Below are 18752 nucleotides of genomic sequence, written 5' to 3' on the forward strand. Positions count from 1 at the left end.
GTATTGAAATTAATGAGTGAAAAGTGTTCACATACACACACACAACCAATTTTAACCCCAAATAAAAATTTGTCATCTTGCTTATTTATGAGGCACTAAGTAATGCATCAACCCAGCAAAGATTTTATATTTTTTTCAGTATATTAATGTAGTTGTGAATCACACGTCACCCAGACTACTCTGAGTTTCTATTCTAACAGAAGCTTCTATAGTGTGGAGATCAACATGACAGCACATGTTGGGTCCCTCTGAAATAAAATACCAAACAACATCGTTCACAAGGCAGTTTATGGTCACATGTAAGACTTGAGAGGGACAGCAGTAAAGACAATTCTATCATCCTCTAAAAATCATGAAGTAGAACAAGGAGTCACAGGACACAGACCAACCTTGAGGTTCCCGAATGACTTGGCGAGCACTGTTTGTCAAAACACCGTCCGACCATTCCCGTGTGTCCATGTCAATGTGGCCTAACAGCTGATGTCTAGGCATGGCTTTGGGGTTCATGGTGTACTGTTTCACCACTCTGCCAATTCTACAAAGTGCTGCCCTTAACATCCTCCAAAGGGTTGACTTTCCAGCACCACTTGGACCAACAATGACCACTCCCATCCTCTGGCGTAACTGCTCATACAATTCTAAAGCCTTCTTGATCTAGTAGAAAGGAGACATGTTTGAATATGACTAATAGAACGTAATCATGCACAGTCCTGTTCTCACTCTCTAACAACTGTCTTATTCCAAACACATAAAATTAAGTCTTTGATTTCTTCAGTGTAAGATACAGCCGTAAATAAGAGTACACCTAAATAAATCTGAGCACATTTGCAGTGTCATCTTTAAATCCAGTATTTCTTTAAAAGAAACAAGTATGCTTCCCAAGTCATTGGACAATACAATGTGTTCATTATTTTCTTCACTCATACATTGAAATATATTCATTATTTTATTCACTTGCTGATGCATTCATTTATGTCCTGTATCTCTCAAAAAAAAAAAAAAGGGGGGGAGATAAAACCTGAGGGAAAAATGTTCATTTTGAACACACACTTGCGCTACATACAAAAGCTACTAAAAAGAATTTCTCCTAAGAAATCATCAAAGTAAAACATCAAAAGTAATGTAATCAATTATCAAAAAATATGCATGATGGTCTATTATATGCCAGGCTGGGGCACCTGGTGGGTGAGTCAGTTAAGCGTCCAACTTCAGCTCACGTCATAATCTCACAGTTTGTGGGTTCGAGTCCCACGTCAGGCTCTGTGCTGACAGTTCGGAGCCTGGAGCCTGCTTCAGATTCTGTGTGTCCCTCTCTCACTCTCTCTGCCCCTCCCCTGCTCATGCTCTGTCTCTCTCTCTCTCGCTCTCTCTCTCTCTCTCTCAAAACTGAATAAACATTAAAAAAAAAAAAATGTAGGGGCACCTGGGTGGCTCAGTCAGTTAAATGCCCAACTTCTGCTCAGGTCATGATCTCACAGTTCGTGAGTTCGAACCCCATACCAGGCTCTATGCTGACAGCTCGGAGCCTGGAGCCTGCTTTGGATTCTGTGTCTCCCTCTCTCTCTGCCCCTCCCCCACTCGCACTCAGTCTCTGTCTCTCAAAAATAAACAAACGTTATAATAATGACTTATTATGTGCCAGGCTCTCTAACAGGCACTAGGAGTAAAATACTGAGCAAAAAGAGACATGGATTCCACCTTCCATGAACACTATTATCTGGTGGGGAAAATCAGTATTAGTCAAACATACAATTAGGCATTAATAAGTACACATAAAGAAGTAATGAAAATACTCAGCAAGGAAACCTAATGTGGACTCAAAGATCAGGGAAGGCTTCCCTGAGTTAGCAAGATTAAAATGGACAGATAAGGGGCGCCTGGGTGGCTCAGTCAGTTGAGCGTCCGACTTCAGCTCAGGTCACAATCTCACGGTCTGTGAGTTCAAGCCCCGTGTGAGGCTCTGTGCTGACAGCCTGGAGCCTGGAGCCCCGAGTCTGCTTTGGATTCTGTGTCTCCCTCTCTCTCTGACCCTCCCCTGTTCATGCTCCATCTGTCTCTGTCTCAAAAATAAAGAAACATTAAAAAAATTTTTTAAAAACAATAAAATAAAATGGACAGATAAAAGATAAAGATTATTAATAAGGAAGTAGCCAGAAGAAAGGATCAACATATTATAAAATATTCTTGACAGGTACCTGATTTGGTATGATTTCATAATTGGCTTCCTCGAAGACATGCTGTAACGCAGACCTGAGCTCATCATATTCTACTTCTTTAAAGTCGATCCCAGGAAATACATCTTTAATCAGTGCATCAAACCGTGTGCAATCAGCAAATGTAAACTTTGACATTGTATTAAGCCTCAATGCTTGTACCACAATATGACTTTCATCAACTAGAGAAAAAGTTTCATTTTAAAATGGTCAGTTACTGACTTCAGAAAGTTTCAGTGACTGTAAAACAGTCGTTGAGAACCGTGATACGCATTATTAGTTACAACATAGATGTGCAAGAACCTAGAAACAGTTAAAGCCACATGCTACCACAGGAACTGGCATGCCCACCTTACTTACTGTCTTGTCTGCTGAGAAATAAAGATCCCTAGGTACAGCTCGGGACTCTCTTCCGCAGAATTTGAGTCCCAGCATTGCCAGACTTTAATCAATAATAAAAATCACGATCACTTATATTTGTATAAAACTTTACCATTTGTATGTGATCCTTATAATAACTGCATCAAGTAAGGGGGTATTGCCATTTTTACTCTGATTTCATATATGAGAATAACGAATCTCTAAGGGATCAAGCAATATACCTGCAAAGGCACAGCAGTATTAGAGCTGGGATTCACACCCAGACCAATGCATTCCAGACTCAGGTGCCTCCAAATATACCAGAACTGCCCCCCCCCCCCCCAGAGATATTAAGTCCCGAGACTAACAACTAACTGAGCAATAATTTTTAATCAGCCTTACTCAGAACTGTTCACAAATCCATCCCTTAAACAAATACAAATGCTAATATCATTGTTAGATTCTTATTTTTTCAAGGATAATAATTAGCTGCAGATTGATAACACATATCTATGAAGGCAAGAAACTATCTTTTAGTCCGATATTTCTCCAAAATTGCTTAATATTCCCATATTTAAGTGTAGGCAAAGAGGCATGGCCATACTGGAGTTTAAGCACTGAACTCGTTAATAAGCCATTTTGATTACTACAGGTATGGTTTCAACATTTCTTAACAATCAGCAGAGACAGACAACAGAAAAACAGTAATTTAAGCAACTCACCAAATGACTATCTTCCCTGGCAAATGCCAACCCAATAATAAAGCTAAAGCAACTTCCTTTTCTAATATGTAGACTTTGATCATTTTAAGTCCAAATAGATAATTTCACATGGTCCCTTTTTCTATGTTGTCTTATTTTCAGTCTTTTAACTTAGTTTTACTGGCATCTGAAGAGCTGAATATTCAGCCTTTCATGAAAGCACACATCCATGGGTGAGGGGGAATAATTTATTTTATGTAAATGGGAAAAAAAGGTGGTAAAGTATAATAAAATATCATGAGTTCAAACTGATGCAAATAGATGATTTAATAAATACATAAATAGGGAAGAGACAAATCTTACTTACAGAAGAGTTTCAAATAATATTCTCAAATACTCCTTGCACTAAAGGATCAAGTTTAGTCCTTGCCACCCCACTTAGAAGGTGAGCCACACTCAGTAACCAGCTTCTAAAGAGTACGGGAGGGAAAGTGGGAAACAGTAACTGTACAGTTACTATCACACTGGAGAAACCTGGCAAATACCACCACAATACTCAATGAAGGTGAACATCACCAATGACGGCATGTGGTCATTGTGTACCCACTGATAGGATGTGATGTGATGTGACAGGCCCTTCACTCTCTGCTCTTTCTTCCAAATGTGGATAACCAGGTCTAATCATGAGAAAAACATCACAAAAAAACCCAGACTGAGGAAGACTCTACATGACATGTGACCAGTACTCTTAAAGAATGCGAGGGTCATGGAAACAAAACACAAGGGGAAACGGTCACAGGGCCGAGGAGACTAAGGAGACATGATGACTAAATGCACCCTAGATCCGATCCTCAAACACAAAGAGGACATTAATGATTAAACGGGTGAAATCCACATCAAGTCTGGACGTTAGTTAATATTAATACACGAGCCTCAGTTTCCAAGTATAGACAAATGTACCACAGTAAATAAGACGAAACAATGGGATGCTACCTTTGCAACTTCACTGTAAAATTATTTTAAGGCTAAAAGGGTTTTTTTTTTTTGGTAATCTTAAGATTTTTTAAAGGGCAATTTTGTTTGGTATACTGTCTCTTTGAAAGAGAAAATCATCCCAGAGCCCCTGGTTGGCTCAGTTGGTTGAGCGTCCAACTCTTGGTTTCAGCTCAAGTTATGATCTCACATTTTGTGAGTTCGAGCCCCGTGTCGGGCTCTGTGCTGACAGCATGGAGCCTGCTTAGGATTCTCTCTCTCTCCCTCTCTCTCTGCCTCTTCCCTGCTCACATACACTCTCACTCTCAAATAATAAACTCGAAAAAAGAAAAAAAAGAAAAAAAGAAAATCCTTATGTGTTTCTATGGTTTCTGTTCTCATTTTCAGACCAGTGAAATTCTCAGGCTCTGCTCCAGACCTACAGAATCAGGAAGCTGGGAGTAAGGGTCCAACACCAGTGTTTTAACAAGCTTCTAGGTGATTCTACCACACATCAAAGGCAGAGAAGTGGACTAGATGATTCTTCTATATATCACAACTATTTAGTATCTAATGCACATTTAAAAGTTAAGGACACTGGGTAAGAACTAGAGAAAACGTGAATGAAGTATGGACTTTGCTGAAAAAATAACCTATCAATATCGGTCCACTAGTTGCAATAAATGTAGCACACTAACGTAAGATGTTAACAACAGGAGAAACGGGGCCAGGTTTTCAAAACCATCTTTACCGTATTTATAGCTTTTCCATAAATCTAAAACTATTCCAAATTAAAGTTTATTTTAAAAACTAAGATCGCATCTGAATCGCAGACCTTACCTTTGTGTTTCCCGCCGGCTCTCTGCAGCTGTCTAAGAAGGCCTCCGCTTCCTCGAAGAACCGTCTTCAAGGCTCTCAGACCCCAGTCGTAATGCTGCTGAGGCGTCAAAAGTTCCCTTAAAGAGATATGGAAATCACAAAGCACTGACAGCCAGAAATTACTTTTTCATTGTATTTGAAGAGGTAACCACTGACACATAGAAATGGGTACTGATACTCCATTAATCTATATAAAGGAGCCATCACAGAAAACGATCACTCCAGAAAAGTGTTGAAGACGGATGACTCCCAAGGATCAGGACAACCATGTCATGACCTGGCCAATCACCTTCATGAAGACACTAAATGACAAGTGCCTATCACCTTTACTCCTAAACTCTCTACTCCAGCCCTGTGGCCCTCGGTTTCTGGCACTCCAGTTCTCTCGTAAGTAACGTGAACAGAATGTTAGGATGCCCAGAGAAGCCAGAAGCCCACCGCTATTACTAGAAATACGACACGAGAAAAACTGGAGGACTCCCTCCAAAGGACAGGTTTTAAGGAGTCTGCTGATTTGTTCAATTAGCATCACTTAGCTGGAGCGCCCCAGTGAAGATATTTTTGCAGAAAGGAAGTCAGATCAAATTGATAGCATTGAAGGAACAAGTAGTTTTCAGTGAGATGTGTCCTTATTCAAACTAAAATCTTCCCTATTGACACCTTAAGTGCAATACAATCGCCAATATGAAAATCACTGACAAACGTGAAAAATGGTCATAATCAATCATCGGAACCAAAAATTATAAAAATATTTAACACAGGAAAACTCACCTAGATAGATTGAAGATAGCTACCAGTTTTCTGCCCAGGACTTTGGCCTCTTTGAAGCCCTCCGAATAGAGAATGACCTCAGCGATAAGCTCGTTGTCTGGGCGGGACATGGCAACCGGCCTGAAAAGCTGTTTAAGATTATCAGGCAGCTTCTGTCTTCCTCCGTAACCTTTTCCAGCAGGATTCATGGTGATAAAAATCCCAGAATTTGAATTGATTTCCACCTGAAATATTAATTTACAATATGGGCACCAAGTATCTGTAACTATAAATATAAAATACACTGCCAACAGAATTTTATTGTGCATACTTCGACACACAGATCTTAGAACTCGGCAAAAGGTAAACGCTAACGAGCTAAGGATCTCCCTGCTCGACATACAATAACCGCCTTAGGAACAACGGCATTTGCGGAGGCCCTTTATAATCAGTTCTGTGAGGCCGGAATTTCGGAGGTGGTGACTCGCTTGCCCATCTGCTCCTGTCTGTGTTTACCACAAGCCTCCTTGTATTGGGAGACAACACAACTCTGACCTAAAGTAAGTAACGGTTTCTGTCCTCCTGCAGCTCACAGTCTACGAGCAATCACGGTATGATCGAGGCTGTGGCCGGGCAGGGCAGGGCAGGGCAGCGTATCATGAGAGCACCTAGCAGGAGCGTTTTCCACAGCACACTTAAAGCGAAATCAGAGTGTAGACAGTGAATGGGCAATTAGGTAGAAACACCTGGAGTAAGAAAATCTGGCCATAAAGGAGACAAAAGAGCAAGAGCAATGAATGGACAGGTAAGTGAGGGGAAGGTCTGCTTGTGTGTTCATTACATCAAATATTATAGTATTATTACACGACATACATTATTAAAGAGGACAAGATGCAATGGTGTTAAAGGCCAGTGACGAGCAGGCAGAGGAGGGAGGGCTAAGTCCTCGATACAGAGGACACAGGGACACGGCCCCCGGCAAGTGGGCAGGTTAGTGTGGACCGGGAACAAGGACAACCCTTTCTTTGTAAGAGCAGGAGAGGAGAAAACGCACTCAGCGTGGAAGAAAGTCAACTGTGACGGCACAAAGGTAGAAACGTAATAGCTTCTCGTTTCCTCATGGAGAGTTGAAGCAACACGTGAGTAAGCTGTTACTAAATGAGAACCGCTCTTCCTTCCTTGCCCTGCCCTGAGAGACCTGTGCTGCGAAGACACTATGTGGCTCAGCGGGTAACTTCACAGCTAACTTCCAGTGTTGTCAGCGCTACACTTCCATACACAGATGCTCACGCTCTCCTGACTTGAGTGTGGATCTCCTCTGGGGAAAAGTGAGGAACAGAAAAACAGCTAAGTGCTTACTGTTCTAAGATGCATACAGAATAGTAATTAAAGGGGCACCTGGGTGGCTCAGTCGGTTAAGCGTCCGACTTCGGCTCAAGTCACGATCTCATGGTTCATGGGTTCGAGCCTGCATCGGGCTCTGTGCTGACAGCTCAGAACCTGGAACCTGCTTCAGATTCTGTGTCTCCCTCTCTCACTCTCTGCCCCTCTCCCACTCATGGTCTCTATCAAAAATAAATGAACATTTAAAAAAATCTTAAAAAAAAAAAAAGACTAGTGATTAAAAACATGCGCTTCCAAATTAGACCCGAGTTCAATTCGCAGCCCCACTGCTTACTCCCGACTCACCAAGCTCTGCTTCCCCAACCATAAAGAAGAAAAGCACAACAGTACCCATGTGGAAGAGTTACCAGCATGAAGTGAGAGCATACACAGGAGCACGAGGGTGCCAGCCCAGGGTAAGTGCCCAGTAAACGCTAGCAGCATTCCCACAAACACGCAGCACTCGAAGTCTGAGGTGCGACCAAAATAGGGTGAGAAACCTCGGATGATTCATGGGCAAAAAGGTTTAACAAACAAGTCAGAAGCAGGGACGCCAGGAGAGATAAAGACAGAGCGTTTGCCTGAGTGTGAGTAATGCGCAGTCTCACAGAATACTTCAACTCTTTCAATTCCCAACACGTGCTATACCTCCTTGCCAAGCAGCTCGCACACGGTTCTGTGGTTCTTCAGGGCATCCTGGATGGTCTGGATTTGCATGGACACTGCCGACAGCACAGACTCCTCCAGTCTATTGAACTCATCAAAACAACCCCAGGCCCCACACTTCACCAAGCCAACAAAAATCCGCCCCATTGACTTCACATCGATGCCCTAAAAAATTACAACAAAAATTACATCCGTTAAAAACTAACGAAGATCTCTAAAAATAACTGAATACTTGGTCACTTAGTGAGCAGGTCATCATTTCACTAATCTCTCTCTCTTCTTCGCACAGGTTCAATAGCTACACTTGCCGAGGGGGTTTCAAAGAATAAACAAAGGAACTCATGTACAAGTGTTCTGCGAAGGACACAGAACTAAATAGATACAGGATTCTTAGCTATTATGTTAAAATAGAAATCCTACACAAAATGTTCTAAAAACAGTAATTTCAAAATTAGTTTACTTTTTTCTCTTTTCTGTTCACTCTTTTCCTTCCTATAAGAAGCATTTCTGCACCCTCAAATCTTCATTCTGTATTTAAAATTATTTGCAATAGTTCTCTCTAGAAAAGTTCGGACTCTACATTATCTGCAGCCTTTCTCCATGTTGCTTTTCAAACAAAACAAATTCTGTTTTCAAGCTACCCAAAAGCAAAGTGATCTCAAGATAGAGTATTTCATATGTAAGGACGTGAAAACTAACCCAGACTCATAACTAACACACTACTATCTAGTTTGCGAATGATTTCCTCTACCTCATCACAATTAAAAACTAAGACTTGTCTCCCGAGAAGTCCGCCCAGGGCCTTCACCGACTCGGTCTTCCCCGTGCCCGCCGGCCCGTACGGGTTCCCGCCCAGGCCCATCTTCATGGCCTGCGTCAGTGTCAGGTAGCACTTGTCCGTCAGCGGCGTGTAGACCAGCTTGGGAGCATTGCCCTACACGAGGGAGAGGGAAAAGGTGAATGCTCACGCTGTACTCAACGTCCCACACGTGTCCTTGTGGCACTAGCTAAAAAGCTGTTAACAGAGAAAAATACCCGAAATACTTTTTTAAGGAAAGAAACTTTTTAAAAGCGCACAGCGGTAAAAACTAAACTTAATTAATCTCAGGCATGTGGTTTATGCCTTCCTCAATTAACATACAGTTAGGTTTTCCAAACATTCTCTCCGGTTCTTGATAATGGTACAGACATACTGCTAAGGCGAAAAAATCCAAAACTATATGATAACAATAATTATCCTATTTTGTATTTTAAAATTCGTGTAAATTATTTCCCTGAATCTTATTATCTTTTTAAGTCAGAACAACTTTGGAACTCCAACATTATTATTTTGAAAAATGCCTCGTGAAATTACTAATTTTATCCCATCAAAGAGGTCTCAAAATTTCTCCTAAGTCTTCAGGAAAATAGAACCAATCCCAGTTGCTGTTTATAGGGCTTTTCTTCAACAGCGGTAGACACAGACATGGTCTCCAAATACATTCCCTTCTTGAAGGAGCCAGCTGGCAACTCTCCTGACGTGCACTTATTAACCCAACTGTCAGATATATTCCGAAGACTGACTCGTGATGGGAAATGCAGAGAGGATGCAGCGGGGTGTTTTGAGAACAGATTCCATGAGCTAGGTTGTCTGTCTGTTTGGAAATTCTCCTATGGCACAGACTGAAAACACTCAGCAAGTGAGACGGTGCTAACCACGGCCTCGTGTGGGGCCCGGCCAGGCTCCTTCCGTGGGATCGGTCTTCCACCCTTCCCAGATTGAAGGGAGAGCCCGGCTTCTGTCGCAATGCAGTACAACCCTGCCACTATTTTAGATTTTCTGCCAATATTTCTCCAACATAACGTCTTCTTAGTTATGATGAAACAGAAAAAAACAGTCACAGACAAATATATTCTTCAAAATTAGGACTAAAATAAAATTCTTTCATACAACAGCAAATTTCCGTTAAAATAAATAATTTTTAATTGAAAAAATGAAACACTTTTGCCACGAGTCATACCTGGTACTCATAAGTGTACTGAAGTTCACAATCCACCATTTGAATATAACAAGTATGATCACTTTTCATATAAAATCTGACTTGTTTTTTCCAGGCCCAGTCTTCAGTTGTATGAACCTGAACTTGGTTTAAATGCTTTACCACATCAATGTTATGAATGATATCAAGAATCAGTGCTTTAAGTTTAAGCTCCAGAATGCCAGACTCTGTATGCAAAGTAAAATGTTTGGAGAAAATGTTAGCCTGAGATTTCTGTACTCAGTACGTACATACACAGATCTTCAAAATGAATCTAAATGTTAATTTCATGATACAAATGAATGACACAATAATGTAACAAATTAAACCGATGTCAAATCCACCAGTCAGAAATAAGAATTCTCCTGCGAAGAATAGGACATCAAATTCAGTGAGAGTGGGCTGCGGTCCCTTACACCAGAAGCAAGCACACCCCATCCGGCTTTTCCCTGTGAACACAAGTATAAGACACGCACAATGGGCACTCAGCTGCTACTTCGGAGTCTGAAAAGCAAAGAGTATCAGGCCAACTGGGGAAGATCAGAATTAGACGTGTCACCAAACCAGTGGCGGATTTACCCTTTTCTTTTGATCTCTCTGGGCTCCCCAGGCCTGGGCCAATGCAGCCAGAAACCCGGACTGGTGCAGTCAGGCAGACTCCCGGGGAGGGCCCGGGGCTCAGGCGTGAGGAACAGACAAGGAATCTGTTGGGGGCTATAGCACTAGCCCGGAGACCGAGGGGCTAAAACCCTGAGGGAAGGGAACCTTCCTCTGAAATCACAGAACCTGGGATCCCTGGAGACTAGGACAAACCCCACGTGCTCTCCTCCTCTCTCTTCTGCCACCAACTGCCCCAGGACACAGACACAGTCACAGAAAGTGAGCAGGTCGGGGCACAGGAAACCCCAGCTTTCTGGCCAGGAGAACAGAAAAGGAGCCCAAGAAAACCACCAAGTACTATGAAGAGCATGGAGATGGAGGAATGGGAAAATGGCCCTGGAAACTTGTTTAGGATTGCTGGGCTCACCCCCAAGCAACGCAGATGGCACCCTAACCATCAAAGCAGGCACTCTGAGAACTGGCCGCTAGATGGCGCACACGTGAAGCCCATCTCAACAGTGCTGCAAAGACTTCATTTTTGAAGTACAGTTGATTTATGGTGTTGTGACCGATTCAGGAGCACAGCATAGTGATCTGACATCTTACACATGACTCAGAGACTCTGGAAAGAGAACTGGCATCAGAACCACAAACCACAGAAGGCTGGCTGGCACGTGGGGCCCGAACCCAACATCTACTGCTAACAGAAAATATCAACACTGTCTCAAGGACTGACAAGACCCAGACGCTCATAACACAATGTTGAAAACGTCCAGGGTATCATCCCACATCATTCAACATGCAAAGAATAGGGGCGCCTGGGGTGCTCACTCGGTTGTCTCCAACTTTGGTTCAGGTCATGATCTCATGGTTCATGGGCTGGAGCCCCGCGTTGGGCTCTGTGCTGACAGCTCAGAGCCTGGAGCCTGCTTTGGAATCTGTGTCTCCCTCTCTTTCTGTCCCTTCCCTACTCAATCTCTGTCTCAAAAATAAACATAAAAAAAGTTACAAAAAAAAAAAAAAAAAAAAAAAAAAAAAAACAACATGCAAAGAACCAAAACAATCCTAATTCACTTACGACAACAGAGATGAAATTAAAACATTCTCCAATGAAGGAAAATCTATAGGAAAGAAATCACAGCCCGTAATCCTGCTCTAAAAGAAATGCTGAAGGATGTCCTTCAAAGAGAAGGAAAACAGTACCCGAAGGAAGCTTGGAGCATCAGGACGGAGGCAGAGCGACAGAAGTGGTGAGCACCCAGTTAAGTACAACAGACTGTGCTTCCCGTCCTTAAAGATACACTCCATGTTTACAGGCAACAATGTAACTCCGAGGTTTCAGAGTATGCAGATGTAATAAATGAAACAATTACCACACAACTAGAAGAGGAGGAGGAAATTAGTACGGGGTAAGGTTTCTACACTCGTTTTAATGAATCACCAATTCTAAGTACAATATTAAAGCATGTACATTGTAATTCCTAAACTAACCTCTGAAACAGATGGCTGAAAGTCAGAAACACGACAGATAAGATAAAGTAACAAAAAAAGTTCCAGTAACCCAAAAGGAGGCAAAAAAATGGAACATTGTTCATACCAGTGCCCCCTGGATCCTCCGAACTCGTATCGATGCTAGTATAGTGCTCTAACTTAGTCACCAGCTGGGTTTCGATCTGATGAAGACTATGGTCCTGGATAGCATTTTCCACATCTTCAGTGAACTTAATCTGCTCTGCCAAACACAGTATCTAATGGATCAAGAGAAAAAATATTTTACAAGGTAAATTTACCTAGAAATATTTCATAAATGTAAGGGAAGACACTTTTCTGGATTTGCACTCGCGTGCAAGGTCTATGGGCATGTGTCACTGGCATCTCAAACCGCACGGGACCGCACGGCCGCAGGGAAGCACCGTGTGCTGCCACCAAGCCCACCACCGACCCGCCTCCCACGACCCTCCCACACACCTGGGTTCCGTCCTAAGACCCACGAAGCTCATGCAACCCAAGACATCTGCCCTTTCTTCTCTGCACTCTCCCCTTTATAAATGGCTTCTTTTCAAGGATGCAAGGATACCAGCGTATGATGCATTCCATCTAGTAAAATGGTAATATTCTAGCGTTCCAAAATAATCTCAGTATACTACTGAAGTCTTGAATTTCCAAATTCTAACTTTTTAAATTAATTTATTAATTTATTCATTTTGAGAGAGAGAAAGAAAGCAAGAGAGAATCCCAAGCAGGCTCTACACTGTCAGCACAGAGCCTGACGCAGGGCTTGAACTCACGAACTACGAGATTATGACCCGAGCCTAAATCGAGAGTTGGACGTTTGACCGACTGAGCCACCCAGGAGTCCCTCAAAATTTTATCTTAAATTAAGTTGTTGTAATCTTTCATTCTAACACCCATAAATAGAAACTAGGTATGGATTAAGACAGAACCTTTATATCTACATAAAACATGAAATGGTAACACTAGTTGAAAGGCTTTCTGGAACGGTAGCAATCTAACACGGCTACTGATAAAGCAATTATACATTTAAACGCTAACCTTTGAAAACTTAGAGTCAAATTCTTTGATACAGTTTTTTTTTTAATTTTTTTTTTAACATTTATTTTTGAGACAGAGAGAGACAGAGCATGAACGGGGGAGGGGCAGAGAGAGAGGGAGACACAGAATCGGAAGCAGGCTCCAGGCTCTGAGCCATCGGCCCAGAGCCCGACGCGGGGCTCGAACTCACGGAGTGTGAGATCGTGACCTGAGCTGAAGTCGGACGCTTAACCGACTGAGCCACCCAGGCGCCCCAGTTTTTTTGTTTTTTTGTTTTTATTTTTTTAATGTTTATTTTTGAGAGAGACAGAGTGCGAACAGGGGAGGGGAAGAGAAAGAGCGACACATGGAATCCAAAGCAGACTCCAGGCTCTGAGCTGCTCTGAGCTGTCAGCACAGAGCCCGGCACAGGGCCGAACCCACAAACCACAAGATCGTGACCTGAGCTGAAGTCGGACGCCCAGCTGACTGAGCCACCCAGGCGCCCCTTGATACAGTTCCTAAATGAACACAGAAACTAAAGACATGAAACATCATCACATAAAAACACTAGACCTGCTGACCAACTACTATGGAAGAGTGTTTTTCTGGCACATACTTTTCAGTACCCAGATGAATATCATATGTCATCAAATTTAGTCACCTCAGTATACATTTTATGACTTAACACAGCAGGCTAAGCTGTGTGTTACTGGTATTCACATATCATCAAACACTGTATAAATATCATTGTATATGCAGCATTAAATATCATTCTTTAAAGGAAGAGTAATTCTGTCTGGGGCAAAATCAACCCCCCCCCCCCCTCCCCAGATTTGTAGGACAAACTCATTAGCGTCTTTCATCAGGTGTAAGGAGAAACATTTAAGAAGATCCAAATCTACTTCTGGAGAAAAGACTTTGCTTTGAATTTCCGTATGAAAATGTTCACTTGCCACCCCCAAACTAGTACTCATACACAGGACCCTCCTTTCAGACACCATCACTGAATTTCTGTATTATAAACGCACGTCAATAATCTCAACTTTTAGCAGCCTGCTATGCAATTTCCATAGGACGCTACAAAAAGGGAGTCAAGATACAGTCCAGGCTAATCCTGCAGTCATGCTACCATCAGCATATGTGCACAGGCACTCACGCTATTAATTGCCCAAAATGTAACCATCACTGACAGTATTTTGCCAACATTGTACAATTTAACCTTCAAAACAAGTTGGCAATGTTCCTATCATTATACCCTCTTAACGCGTGCCTAGAAGAATCAGAGTATGCTGACAAAAGCAGTTTTTGAACCAAGGTCTGTGAGATTCTTTCCACTCTGCATGCTGTCTCCTTCCCAGAGCAGAAAGTTCCTTGTCTACATTACCTGAGGTCCTTACAAAAATGCCTTTACAGAAGTGAATGAAGAGTATGTAACATGGGAATGCAAAATGGTGCAGCCACTCTGGAAAACAGTGTGGAGGTTCCTCAAAAAACTAAAAATAGAACTACCCTGTGACCCAGCGATTGCGCTACTAGGCATTTATCTACAGGATACAGGTGTGCTCTTTCAAAGGGACACGTGCACCCCCATGTTTATAGCAGCACTATCGACAATAGCCAAAGTATGGAAAGAGCCCAAATGTCCATCGATGCATGAATGGATAAAAATGTGGTATATACACAATGGAGTATTACTCGGCAACCAAAAAAAATGAAATCTTGCCATTTGCAACTACATGGATGGAACTGGAGGGTATCACGCTAAGCAAAATCAGTCAGAGAAAGACAAATATCATAGGACTTCACTCATATGAGGACTTTAAGAGACAAAACAGATGAACATAAGGGAAGGGAAGCAAAAATAATATAAAAACAGGGAGGGGGACAAAACATGAAAGACTCTTAAATATGGAGAACAAACAGAGGTTACTGGAGGGATTATGGGGGGGGGGGGGGGCTAAATAAGTAAGAGGCATTAAGGAATCTACCCCTGAAATCATTGTTGCACTATATGCTAACTAACTTGGATGTAAATTAAAACAATAAATTAAATTTAAAAAAGAAGAGCTCAAAGAGAATAAATAAAAGAGTACCTAACAGCCTGCCTCAGGTACATGAACCCAGGTGCACCATTCAATCGCCTACATAAATGCTCTTGAGACAAATTTTTTTAAGCATTAACTGCTAAGACACTAGAATACTTGGTTTGTGTTGAAAATGAACTATTCCTACTGGTACTTGTCCATGTTTGCACGGAGATAATGAACTATTCACAGTGTCCACCGTCCACACTGTCACCTGGCCGCTCGAGAGCCCTGAGGTCAGCTGCGGGCTCCGATTGTACAGCCCGGTTTCCTCTGCCCGTCTCTCCCGTGCATCTCCTCACACGAGGGTCATTCTCCCAGTCCATCGCTATGCAATCCTTACTTCTGTGGAGTCGTTCACCTTTTGTCTTTTAGCCTAAGTTCACTTAAATCCTACCTGGAAGTCGACAGGAACAGGGAGCATTTTCAGTAGTAACACAGCAGCTTACCTTTGACTTTGCAACGGCATTATTATTCGTTGCTGATTACTCTTAATTTTCTCTAAGAGCTTAACGAGAATTTTTAAAACATATTTTAGTTTGACTCAAAAGGCTAGAAAGCACCAAAGAATGAAAGATAAAATGGCTAAGAATCTACAATGTTCCAAGATTCCTATCTAAGGTCTCACGCTTTGAAAGAACCAACATGAAACTTGTGCCAAAGCTACCACATGCTTTAGCGTGGAAAGAAACCAACGCTGAGCAGGGTAGATTTTCCTGTGAGAGATCAGAGAACACCTCAAGGCCCGCCCTTCACAGGCCCCAAGAACTAAGTCCCGGGTGCCCTTCACTTGGAGGCTGAGCCCCAGCCAGCCAGGAAGCAAGCCCTGAACGACGCAGGGCACTGAGCGCGGGTCTTAGCACTACGCTCGGGTGAGACCTGGAACATGTTTCACACGATGCAGATCCACGGCTGGTGTTTCAGGTGGGCGTTCCTGTGACCAGCGAGCGCGTGCACCCTGGCTCCCAGCTGCCGGCCGGCACTCTGGCTCAGGGCCCAGGCCGGATCTCTGACCTGCACCGACACCCCGCCAACCTCCTGCCAGCCCCATCTCCGGGATGATCCCGCGGGAGCAGCAGGGACAGTGTTAAGGGTTCCGGGCCTCTCCATCAACGACGGGCTAGTCTTCGGGGAACCAGAGCACTCCCACGTGACTGACCCCCCTCCCGCTTCATGCCCCACCGGCCCTTGCTGCTGGGCTCTCGGAACGGCTTCGGCGTGAAGGCATCTGAGTGACAGCAAGCTGACGGGGCTGGAAGAGAACGTGGCCGCCAAGCAGCTCGTCCGGCACACCTCACAGCTGACGGAGCGAACACGCAGAAGCGAGGCAGCTGGTCGGTGCGAACCGCCGGATGAAGAGCCGCCTGCCGTGTGACGCCCTGGCCTCCCTCCGCCCCAGACAGAGGCCGCTTACCTGTGAGGGGAACAAGGACGGGTCCACGGCACCTGGAGGACTGCGTGCAGCAGTGACACATTCCGCCAACAACTGTTTCAAGGTCTGCTTCATTTCCAAGGCTAAACCATTTAACCAGGTCTGGAAACAGAATTACCAATGACAAACGCAGTCGTAAAACAAACACCTACCCTGTTGAGTGACCCTGTTCATTTATTTCAGGAAGCAGGATTACCATTTCTTACTGCCCCTCATACTCCCAAAATCGTCTTACAGGACACACTTATTTTATTAATGAAAGATTTAAATAATTGGAAGAAATCAATTTTTTCACTTCTGGGGATCATGGTTAAGCGTGAAAACCCATACAAGTGTAGTCAGCCACCATCACCAACTCTACAAATGACGGTACTACGAGCAACGTAACCCCATGGTTTCATCATTCTAAGAAATCAAGCTAGATAGGCCAGTAAATCAGGGCCACAGTGACTGGCTAAGTGTCGGGGCTCAGGCTCTCCTGGTGAGCCCATGTTCAGAAGGCTGTGATGTAAACAGGAAATGCATCATTAGGGTGATGTCTATTACTCAGGGAGCTACGCTGCTCCTTTTTGTTTCCGAGTCAAAATAACACATTTTTTTCACTTGATTGTAGGTAAAATAATAAAAGGTAATGGAAGGTAACATAAAAAGACTGATAAAAATAGCAGTGAATGTTTACTGATCACTTTAAGAAACTATATGTGCAATAAAAGGAGTACAAAATCTACAATGCTAAATAGCTCTAAGTTCTAGACTTAAAGTTCTAGACTTTTTTATCTTTAGAGTACTCTCCAGGGTACCAACAGCTCTGCTCATCACAGTCAGGGCTTCCAGACCCCACCATTCCTCCGCTGGCAAACCTGCTCTGGCCAGCGGCTCCCGCTGAAGCTCTTCCTCTCTCCATGCATCTGGTCCCAACAGAACAACAACAGGGGCGCCTGGGTGGCTCAGTCACTCAAGCATCCAACTCTTAATCTTAACTCAGGTCCTGATCTCGCAGCTCATGGGCTCGATCCCCATGTCAGGCTTTGTGCTGATGGCACAGAGCCCACTTGGGGTTCTCTTTCCCTCTCTCTGTCCCTTCCCTGCTTGTGCTCTTTCTGTCATTCTCTTGAAATAAACACGAAGGAAGAAAGGAAGGAAGGAAGGAAGGAAGGGAGGGAGGGAGGAAGGAAGGGCAAACAACAGAAACACACCTCTTTACCAAGCACAAACATGGGAGCTACCTAGCAAGCATGTGCTTTCAATCACCTCATTTGTGTAATCGACATCCGATAAAATGCTGAGCCTTAACCAGGAACGGGCATGTCGCTGAACTATACGGCTAAGTGTGGGATAAGCCACGGGCCCCAACTGCAAGTTTGAAGATAATTGTGGAATGTGAAGATTACATTTCAGTATGATGCAATCCACCACTGTCTGGCATTCGCTGCACACCAGTCAGATGTCCCAGTTTGCGTCCAGTGCTCCAGGACCAAGTAATCAACAGTCGTTCCATAAATGCATTAGTTTCAGGCTTACCTAAATCATCTTATAAAACAATCATCTCATACAACACATTTTGGGAGTGTGAGAGTCAAGAAGAAATTTTAATTCCACCTCTTGAAAAAACTCATCTTATACAAGTACCTGTTGAATACTAATGTTCCAAACACTATATGGTATAAAGCCGTATTTTTAATAAACAGGCTTTGCAACATATAGTAAGATGAGTATCTGATAGACAGGAAAGTTGTGATTCTAAGTCACACAGCTAGTAAATTGAGGAGCTCACATTAATAGACAGTCTTGTCAGCACACAGCCCGGCATGAGGTTCGATCTCATGAACCGTGAGATCATGGCCTGAGCCAAGTCAAGAGTCGGGCACTTAACCAACTGAGCCACTCAGGTGCCCTGTTATTTTTTAAGACACAAGAGGAGTTTCCTAAATGGCCAAAGTTTACCCTACAAATTGACTAATTTATTTTTGATACAAAGTTCATACAGTTAATTCTTTTTATTTTCATAGTTGGAAAAGAATTACTTACCTCTACATTATTTGAAATTAAAACTTTATTTTTAAAAGGTACAACTTCTCCCTCTAAAGATTTCATTGCAGTTATATGTTTTGATTCTTCATCAAAGCACACGCTGTTAATACCTATAATATAAAAGAACA

General features: G+C 43.0%; 1 protein-coding gene across 4 annotated transcripts in view; it reads right to left on the reverse strand.

Annotated features, from left to right (window-relative positions):
- DYNC2H1 (dynein cytoplasmic 2 heavy chain 1) overlaps window positions 1-18752 on the reverse strand; it is a 348288-nt gene that overhangs the window by 272424 nt on the left and 57112 nt on the right. For all 4 annotated transcript variants that reach the window (XR_007454148.1, XM_049614182.1, XM_049614176.1 and 1 more), the window contains exons 29-38: window positions 18622-18734; window positions 16576-16695; window positions 12140-12290; window positions 9925-10130; window positions 8676-8858; window positions 7907-8089; window positions 5897-6120; window positions 5087-5202; window positions 2196-2395; window positions 390-654 (exon numbers count right to left, since the gene is read on the reverse strand). Coding sequence is in view for 3 of the 4 variants with exons in the window: in XM_049614182.1 (XP_049470139.1) it covers window positions 390-654; window positions 2196-2395; window positions 5087-5202; window positions 5897-6120; window positions 7907-8089; window positions 8676-8858; window positions 9925-10130; window positions 12140-12290; window positions 16576-16695; window positions 18622-18734 (1761 nt within the window). In the remaining variant the exon portion in view is untranslated. The remainder of the gene's footprint in view (window positions 1-389; window positions 655-2195; window positions 2396-5086; window positions 5203-5896; window positions 6121-7906; window positions 8090-8675; window positions 8859-9924; window positions 10131-12139; window positions 12291-16575; window positions 16696-18621; window positions 18735-18752) is intronic.

The sequence above is a fragment of the Panthera uncia genome, chromosome D1 (genome assembly GCF_023721935.1).
Source record: "Panthera uncia isolate 11264 chromosome D1, Puncia_PCG_1.0, whole genome shotgun sequence".
Taxonomy (NCBI): domain Eukaryota; kingdom Metazoa; phylum Chordata; class Mammalia; order Carnivora; family Felidae; genus Panthera; species Panthera uncia.